The following is a 10,474-nucleotide window of genomic DNA, read 5'->3' on the forward strand; positions in this document are numbered from 1 at the left end:
ATAATAAGATACAAATCTAGAGGTAGTATAGATATGTGACATAGACATACAAAAGTAGAACGGGTTTTACAAATAGTTTATAGACATATCAAAGGAGATCAACGCAATAATAAGTAGATCATAGATGTAGTAGACAAAAAGAAGATGCAGACCTGCACAAGTACACCCAGATACAGCGGTAGATCCCAAAGACAGCATAGACATACAGAAGTAGCTCTACTTTTGCGTAAACATACCCAGTCAAAGTTAAGGTAGATCATCAACAGCATAGACATACAGAAGTAGATGAGATAATTTAATGGAGTGGTAATAAATATATGTGTGGAAGTACATACAAACCTTTTAAGAAGTCGATCTTAGACATATAGAAGAAGAACATATGATTGATTGATTGATTGATTGATTGATTGATTGATTGATTGATTGATTGATTGATTGATTGATGCAAAAAGGTATATTTGGGCATAATTCAGTGTTGTGGCCTGGCTCGTCAAAGTACAAAGTGCCTCTTTGTTCAGACAGGAGCCACAGATTTAATCCTTTTCAAAAAGGTCTTTGTTTGAAATGGTCTCGGGCCTAAAGATGTGCAGAAATCGACTGAGGCTCTTGAATTGTGGACATGTGTTAGATCAGTGGCTCCTGGTGTTCAGACCTTTAGGCCTCATTCTGCTCCAGGTCTCTGGTGATGCTGCAAAGGTCAGTTTGTGTTGTCAAACAATGCAGCTGAAACCCACTTAATGCAGCACTGGAAATGTGCTATAGGGGGCGCTGTGGCATAGCTGGCCAAAGTGCTTGTCTCGTAAACAGGAGAGCCCTGCAGTGTCTGACAACCTTCGATCTGACAGGGAATATAAGTCTTCACAATATTCAGAATACGGTTAAAGAAAAAAAATCAAACTTTATTTTTCGTTGCAACTTTATTGTCTGAAAAGTCTCTGCAGTGTTTCCTGCAGACATTAAATACACTTAGTCATTCTTTATAACAATAGATGTTTCTCACCAGCAATATTTCTAATTGCCAATAATCATAATTAATTATTAGATTATTCGTCATTCTTACAGGACAGCATGTAGTTAAAAAAAAAAAGTTCTGAAGTTCAGTTAAATTTATTGCAATAACACAAGGTGCATATGGAATAGTAGATATATCACAGACGATTCAAATCCTTCTTCACAGGACACGTTTTAAATGTGGAAAACTGCAGCAACTGATATATGGGGTATAAAATATAGAAACATTACCTATTTACAACGACTTTCAAAGTTTCAAACACAACAGCAGCAGAAAATAAGAAGACATGGTTGGAGTCAAGAAATACAGACTGATGAACCCTGAAATCAGTATGTGAGTTACGACAAAAGGTGCACAAGAGATACTATCTACATGTTGTTGGCATTATTACACAATATCACATGTTTATGTGAGGTCTGAGTTTTCGCCTATACTTTGGCATCAAATGTGCCGTGGAAGCCGTAGGGGATGTTGACTGGAACCTCGGCCCTGCCCAACTCCTCGAAAGTCGTCGCGTCTAAAACCAGAAGGAAAGTACTCTTGTCCTGCAGAGAGAGAGAGAGAGAGAGAGAGAGAGAGAGGAAAAAGTTACAGCTACATAAGTGTTTCAACACTTCATAGAATTTAAAGTACAATCCAGCTAATGGTTGATGAATTTTAGCAATAAAATGCGCTTCTTCTGAATCAGCGGGACTTTGTTTAACGGCACTGCGCTGTTCATTTGGGGATCATTCGTCATCTCAGACGTCAGTCAGAGTGGAGTAACTTGACTGACCTTGTTTGGAGTGACCACTATGGACATCACAACCCCGTCGTCCTCCCGTGTGGCGTCAGGGGACGGGACAAAGACCGGCTCAGAGGGATACAGGCCAGGATGTCGCCACACCTGAGACAGAAGAGTCACATTCATTATATCACGCAGACATCTGCAGCAGTATGAAGAACAAAGTTATGTTTCCCCCTGGGGAGGAATAAAGCTCTCTACTCTTAAAAAAAAAAAAAAAAAAAAAAAGAAGAGGTACCGCTAATTATTAGGAGCTTGTGTTTGTTTATATTGGATTTGTTGTGATCAGGGACTAAAAGGTAAACATTCAGGGCCTTTTAATAAGACATGTATTCATCATAAACGACAGACACACTGACTATTATGTAGTTTGCATTCCAGGCCACCAGTGGGCGCTGCTTGTTCTTGTAATGAACCCATGCACGGGCAGCAGAGGACAATAATCTATAAACATTAGGTGGGGGACTATAAACAAGGGGACAGAGGCTGAGTGTTTTCAGAAGATTTTGTTTTTCACGACAATGCCACCGAAGTGCTGAAAAGTTCCACCTCGAGAGCGAATTGTCACCACATTCGGCTTTCAGCGGTTCTGAGCGCCGTCATGCTGCAAACGGACTCTCACTTACCTTCATGTGTTTATCGTGGAGATCCATCTTGATCAGGGAGTCTCCAACAAGGTGTCTGAAGCCGCAGCCATAGAAATAGCGATACGGGCGGGTGTTGTATGCGCCATAGTTGATCTGAGGGAACTCCAGACCGCCATACTGATGGAGATCCTCGCCATGAAGGTCCTCGTGGGTACAGAACACCTACACATCCAACAAGAGGTAGGAGTGACCTCTAATGTCTCCCTGATTAAGTTTCAGCCATGCAACCATCTTATTTGGCCTCATGTAAAGATTAATAACAGCAAATGCAGATGTAGATGTTTATCTTCACAACTATAGTCCCATGTTTTGAGATACGTTGAATATATACAACTGACTCACCTTGTTCTTCCCAACTCTGAAGGCGGTGGCTGCAGTGCCGACCCGCTCGGTCAGGTTCTGGCTGTAGGGTGTGTGTTTGTCCACATTGAGGGGCAGAACAAAACGCCGGGGGAAGACTCGACACATGGTGTTATACACCTGCGGAAAAATGCACCTTCTGTCAGCTTCAACCGGCCCAAATGTTTCCGATCTGAACAGATAGAGCTTTGCTTCAGCCTGCGGACCTCGTCCAGAGCATCGCCAGACTGCCGCAGGTTCTGGACGTTGTAGTTGTTGATGGCCTGGCCGTCGTCCGACGCACACAAGTCAATGATCAAGAAGCCGTTCTCCTCGTAGGCGTTGATCTGATGAAGCGCCAAAAGGGGATCGGCAAGATACTTCATGGGTCTTACCTGAAAGGTAGAAAAAGGAATTTAAATTATGTGATCTATATACATATATATCTATGTATATATACATGGGTGTTTGGGCTGAGGGCGTACCATCCCAGTGTGTTTGTTGACCAGGTGGAATGTGGTGCTGAGTTTGGAGTCCCAAAAGAAACTGTCACTGATGCTTTTCCCCGTCAGCTTTCCCGTCACGATCTTCAGCAGGTCCATCTTGATGGGCTGCTCAATGAACACCACGAAGTTCTGGGACATTGCTGGAAGACATCAGGAAGCGCATATTAGTTTTAAATGAAGAATTAGAGGGTGACCTTCTCATTCATCTTCCTCATCCCTTCTTCTATGTCACAATTTAATACTGAACCAGTTGTAAATACCACTTTATTAATCATTGTGGATATTTTGGGGAGCAAATAGAATACCAGTATGTGTCAATCTTTGCTTGACAAGTTATATTTCTCATACTATGACTGAATATCTGCACAATTAGGAATCCCTTGTTCAGATTCAAGACACTTGTTGTTTATTGCCAAATTGGATCGTTTCTCCACTGTGGCAGAATGTGACCGATCTACCAAACACTAAACGTTGTCACATGACTAAAGACACAGTATTTCGTGTGGATGGAGCAGATTTTTACATATCGATGTGAATGTGACCCGGTCAATTGAGAGAAAGCTCACCGAAGCTGTGGTAGTAGGAGGGTTTAGTCTTGTCAGTTGAAGGAATGGAGCACAGCACTGTCGCTCCCTCCAACGTCTCTCCGTCGGCTTCCTTGGTCGGAGGCACTCTGATGATGTTGTAGGAGGCTCCTGTTGGGTCAGGTACAGTCAGACACACGACCCAAACAGACACAAATACAGCCCACATTGTGTGACTTCGGCGTACCTTTAGGCGAGTAGGAATTCCCCATGTTGTACGTCGTTCCGTCGTTCTCAGTGTGAGGGTGCGCCGTGGCTCCGTTTACTGCAACAAACTTGGTCCAGTCCACCTAATATAAACAAAGCAGTCAGTCAGACGTCATCTTTATCACACTTCATTTCCTGTTTTATCGTTTTATTCAGTCGCTACTCAGAACAGGAGCCTTTGAGCTCGTGATAGTCTTTTTTTATGACTCGAATTTAATGATGATGTGTCGATAAAGCAATTCCAAAGCGATATCAAGACTGGGTTACCTTTTGGGTTGCCTGCAGAGTCTCAGGGTCCACCTTGTGCATGATGTTGGTCTCTGTGCTGACGTAGTAATCTCCTTTGTAGGTCACAAAGCTGACATTGGCATTGTCTGTGGGCTCTGGGGGAGCAGAAGAGACAGTTTAATGACACGGAAGAGGATCGAGCTGTTTCAACCTGACATGTTCTTCATACGTCTTTGAAGTTCCAAATACTCACTGGGTAATTCAAATCTGGACAGGAAGCGCTGAAAGAAGTTTTTGCAGGGGTCCGGCATGGTGATCGTCCCAAACTCAGACATGGCGATGCGGTTGTGCTCCTTGTTGGACTTGTAGCTGTCACTGGACAGGAAGCGGCTCTTGTATGTCACCTGTCCATTGGATATTTTGAACTGATGCAGCAAAGCCATACCGTCAAACCAGTGGTTGAACCTGAGGGGGGCAGAGAGTCCGGGTTGCAAAGTCCACCTTGAAAATCTTTGGGTTTTATTAACATCTCCACTCTATTTATTCGTCCTGCAAAACCTAGTTTGATTTTTAATCGATCGTCACCTGCTTACCTTTGGTTTCCGATCTCAAACTTCCCGGGTCCATTCCTCAGGAAGTTCCCCTGGATCCACGACGGGATGGTTCCAGTGATGTCGGTGCTGATGGGCTCGGGCGTCTCCTCCACGGAGCTCACCAGCTTCTCAATGCAAGGCAGTCCGTGCACATCAGTGAACTGGGTGCTGCTCTTGCAGGACTTGTATTTCTGGAGTTCTGTGGTCATGAAACAAATCGAGGTGTAAATCGCGTGATTCAAGTGAATAACTGAAGTGTGCAAAGCAGGTAGAGTTCAAGGCTTACCCGGGGAGTTTCTGAGGTGATGTGTGGTGGTTTCCATGGCTGCAGCTCGGTTTGCTGGAAGCTGGAGTCTCTCTTCTGTGATTCTGCTCTCTGACCGAGCCCGGCACTAACCTTTATACCATCCCTCGACTTGTGACGCCCACAAAACAGTCACATGAGTGTGTGAATAGACCGTGATTCTATGCTTGGGTAAGCATCAGATGCACTGTCTCCTTGAGAGAAGACAAGTGGTGACTTATTTACAGAGACAATCTGAGAGTTTCCCAATGAGCTGTATATTACCGTGTCATTATTTGCCATACTCAAAATACACACATACAGTCCTGAGGGAAGTCGCTGTTCCAGGCTTGTGTGTGGATACACACATTATAATACGTTTATTTTTCAAACGGTGGCTAAAAATAAATGTGACGTTAGCAAATAAGTACAGAAAATGAATTAATTACTTGAGAGAACAGACACACTTAATAGTTATGGCAGACAGATTAGATTAGTGTTTCCTGTGATCATCAAACCAAAGGGTTTGGGTGTGTTTGTGTGTTTTAAATGTTCATGGAGTAAAAAGCCTTTGAAAGGCCCTGTTTTTTGTTTTACTCACATTATATTTACATTAAAATAAACATCAATATATTGTAAATGTTTGTGCATACGTTTATATTCATGCATGTTACATATTTCAGATCATATATTTTATACACATGACACACAATAATAAAACTTACACGTATGCACTTTACCCCTCATTTATGTCATTATAATATATTGTACAAACAAATACACCATCTATGTACTTGTGCAGCAAACAAAGACATCAAATGTTGTATTTTTATTATGTTTATTCCAGTTCTTCCATCTTATAGCTTTTTAATTTTGTTATTTTTAATGTATTGGCTTGAACTTTGCAAATGTTTCTCAAGGTTCCACATTTTTGCATCCACATTAACGGTTTTAAACAGGACATGTATGAAATGTCCACACAGTACAGTTCAGCAGTAAAAAGCTCTGCGGAGTATTTTATGGGTTCGCTGAGGACTTGCTTGGTTTGCAGATACTGTTTACTGATACCGAAGTCGGGTTCCACCTGCACAGGTAGGCAGGCCACCGCCGGGCAAACACACACACACACACACACACACACACACACACACACACACACACACACACACACACACACACACACACACACACACACGTACACCAGTGAAATATTTTTCAAAGTATATGTTGAAAACACACATCATCTTTTATATCTATATTTTCTGTGTAACATGCTTCTCAGAGTAAATTAATAAGAGGCTGAGGACAACTGCATGTACCAAATTGAAATAAATATCAAAACTGCAAAAATAAGATTTTTTTTTTGCCAAACCATGTCATTTGTATGTTAATGAGCCAGATGGAGACAAGCTTTACTCTTGATGAAGTTTCAGAAGCAGCGGTGACAGTCGACAGAGCTAATATAGAATAGAATACAATAGAATTGTTGATATAATGAAATTGCTGCTCGCATTGGCCTCAATATGAAAAAAAAGAAATATATATATATATATATATATATATATATACACACACATATATATATACACAAGTTATACTATAAACAATTTTTTACGTTAAAAACATATTGATAAAACTTGATACCACTAAAAATAGAAAAATATAATCTCAAATCATGATCAGTTCCTGAGTGGCTCTTCAGTTTGAACGGCGCTTCACAACAGAACACGCTGTCGTTTCCTGTCCCTTTTTGTACTCATTATTCCAAAAATCCATATTTTAATTGCTCCGGGTCAAATTTGCACTTTTTCCATCTTGTATCCGAAGATCAACAACATTTGAATGGTGGTTACAATGAAAAACCATTTTGACAGGCTACAGAAATCACTACTGGTCCAAATGTCTCTGCTGATTAAGTCGTTGGCGTTGTAGGAACTATCTTTCACTTCCTCTTGATATTTTTGGCAGAATGTAACTCCAGCCTGTTGTACTTTTGCCATTCTAATTCATATTATAGAATCTCCAAACCAATCACTCGTGCTGTTACAAGTCTACTGTGTAGTACCTGATACTGGTATAGGTGCATCCCGAGTTGATTCATCACTTCTAAATGAAGGAAAAACAAACACAACCCTTTAAATATCCTTCACAATATCCCGGGGGGTTAAAAATGATCAGCAGTGCAAGTATGACTCAGCACAAGTGAAAATAATATTATGAATCAGATGATTTAGCATTATGCAATGTGGAAAACTGGTGTGCTTTTATAATAAACAAAATAACAAAAAAAACAAACAAAAAAAAAACATGCTGCTGAAAGTAAAAAAAAAAAAGCATCGGATATCCAAAAAAAGCATCCGAGTAAGCTCACGCCTCGGTTATGATGGAACTGCGGCTGGGAAATTCCCAGCAAAACACCCCGTGCCCCGCAGCAGGCGCAGTATTAAAGTACATATTGAACACAAGCAGAGGAGTGTACGGCTTTTCCAGCATGCACGCTGTGATGAGTCAGCACAAAAAAAAAACACACAAAAAACGCACCACAACAAGCTGCTGGACGTTCACTTATACCCAGTATGGTGAGAAAGAGGAAACTAAGGTGTCAGCTCAGTCAGTGGAGGAAAAAGTCAAAGCTGTTGACGATCACTGTGTTTGAGTTTTTCCATTCATGACTCGACACCATCAGCCAAATTCCTCTTCGGCCCCGTTTCCACGGCAACGTTTCATCAAGTGAAAAACGCCTAGCTGTGGTGTTTCACACGCACAGCGCAGTATTGGGAAAAGTACGTCTGCTGGACCCAGCATCTCGTGGAAGACGTTTAGCAACTGTTTTTGTAAGAAAATTCTTTATTGAATAATAAAAAAGAAAGTGTCAAAAAAAAGGGATAAAGAAAATGTATTAAAAGCATTTTCTTTTTTGATTCCATATTAAATTATGACAACTTTAAGACAACTTAAAAAAGTCGTCCATTCAAACGTGTTTTTCATGAAGTTGAAAGACCTGATTAGATGTCATAGAATTTGGAACTTGTTTATATTGTGAATAGTGTATTCACTATATGTCCATGTTTGTTTGTTTTTAAATAATTGTTGTTGTCTTAAATATACGAGGATGGACAGTAATAAATAAAGTAATAAAGCAAAGAAAAGCCGGATGGGTTCTGAGGTCCTGGAAAAAAAAAAACACTTTTCGCCACAGCGGGAGACGACGAAGGAGTGAAGTACAACGGAACTTCACCTTCCGGAGAGGAGAGAAGCCTCGTTACGCTGCTGGCTTTAACATACAGGTGATTTCAAATAGCTGGCGTCTATCAGTGACAACATAACGTTTCTTTATCTTATCTGTTGACAGTTATCTGTCAGCCTCAACATGAACCCAGCCATCATAATATACTACTGGTTGGTGTTACTAAATGTTCGCTCTCTGTCGGGAAAGTCACTTTCAATTCACGATCGTATTAACTGAGGAGAAAAATAGATTATGTGTTTTTTTTTAACAGAAACTTGTTGAAGTGACTCGTACAGTAAACCTGCCGGCATTTGAATTATAATTAAGGAATGTTGAATTATTTGCAGCCGGTGAAATCCGGCGTTTCTCCGCCAGGCGTCAAACTGTGACAGAAAGGCCAGACTGATTGTCTTATCTATTAACCAACTAAACTTTTAACGTCAAGGTTTATGGCAATTTTATGACCCTTCAATCGACATCATGTCACTTCCACTTCTACTCTGAGTGAAATCTGAAGAAAGCAAGTCAATAATCCCATTACTCCACTTTTAAAATACTCGTTTTTTGTTTTTTGTTTAAACATTTTTTAATAACTTTCCAAAGTTGCTCCTGTTGTGTGATCATTACACTCGTACACACAGAAACAGAGGAGGGACCAATATTTTAAACGTAACTTCAAGAATCTTTAGTATTTCTATTTGTCGAGGGGAAATAATTTCAATCTCTCTTCGTTTTATTTAGTGCAGCATTATGAATATGACGGCTTTAAGGTTTTAACATGAGCGTGATGTCACGGGATGATGTAATTGAATGTATGACAGGAGATATCTATAATAGAAAAGAATCTATGGAACACCAGGTTATGATTTATAAATCTTCGGGGAGCGGGTGGAGGAAACATCAACAACTTGTTGACCTGTTGGGTTTTTTTTTTTAACATCGATCTGCTGAACCCGAAAAAGAATCACAAACCAACAAGAGTTTTATCGATACGACGCTCATTCTGAGTCTTTATCCCAAAATAGCAAAACAAAAATCATTGTTTAACGATATAAGTGACAATCTACTGGTTATATGACGGCTGCGACAAGAAGTAAGCACGGATTAAAGGACAACAATTTAAAAGAGTGAAAACATTTAAAGAAGGTCTGTTTAAACAGAACTGGACAACACTGATGTGAAACATTTTTGTATACTTCCCACATTTTCATATGCTAGAAATTGTCCAAGAAACACACTGGAATAAATCGATATGGAGACACACCGTGGATCAGGAAGGGATTACAAAGCATTAAACCTAGAACTGAAGCAGCAGAGAATAAATATAGAAAATAGAAATAAAATAACAATTATTTTACGGGTATCAAAACAAGAGTACTACAGCAAACTATCTGATCAGAATTAACAAAACATGGTAGGAATTTGGAATATGCTGAACAATGCCATGAGGAAAAGATCCAGATAAACCAGCCATCTAAAGTATTTTACTGATAACAATGAAAACACTGATCATATGAAGGATGTGGTTAATCTCTGATCCTGGATCTGCTGATGGTTGGAAGAAAAAACCACACATTCATCACTTGCTTAATTAAGTAACTACTTATTTAGTAGAGACAGTTGTTCCTCATCTATAAAATAGAGACTGAGGCCCCGCTTTCACGACGATGTTGTTCGGACCCACTGATGAAGCAAACAAATGTCTGTGTACTTCCATTGTTAAAGTTTCTAGCGTGTGCGCGATTGGATGACTCTAATCCAGAAGTCGTTGATGAACTGAAATGTAATCATTTGGTTTAGCTCTTTACTGTCGGGAGGAACTCTGAACCCCTGGAAATAATCAACACAAGTACAAGAAGAAAATTGAAATTGAAAATTGCCATCACGGCAGATATTCTCGCTGAGACACCAGACGGTGAACCAGTACCACCACTTCGGGGTGTGTTTCTTGCATTCACTTCTAATGAGTTAAATAAAATAAGAAAAGCAATTATTAATTATTCATTGTCCTCAGTCACCAAGCCATTGCAGTGCCTCCATTTATTAGTCCCGTTGGTTGTTT

General features: G+C 40.3%; 1 protein-coding gene across 1 annotated transcript; it reads right to left on the reverse strand.

The window, feature by feature from the left end:
- Positions 1-918: 918 nt before the first annotated feature.
- bco2b (beta-carotene oxygenase 2b) lies at positions 919-5,240 on the reverse strand. The gene is given in 12 exon segments (XM_080504498.1): positions 919-1,557; positions 1,788-1,898; positions 2,423-2,605; positions 2,786-2,923; positions 3,010-3,177; positions 3,268-3,428; positions 3,855-4,011; positions 4,013-4,162; positions 4,347-4,462; positions 4,561-4,772; positions 4,901-5,099; positions 5,187-5,240. Coding segments are annotated over 12 exon segments (1,749 nt in total). The 5' UTR covers positions 5,224-5,240; the 3' UTR covers positions 919-1,440.
- Between the last annotated feature and the right edge of the window lie 5,234 nt (positions 5,241-10,474).

This window comes from Blennius ocellaris, assembly GCF_963422515.1.
Source record: "Blennius ocellaris genome assembly, chromosome: 2".
Lineage (NCBI taxonomy): Eukaryota > Metazoa > Chordata > Actinopteri > Blenniiformes > Blenniidae > Blennius > Blennius ocellaris.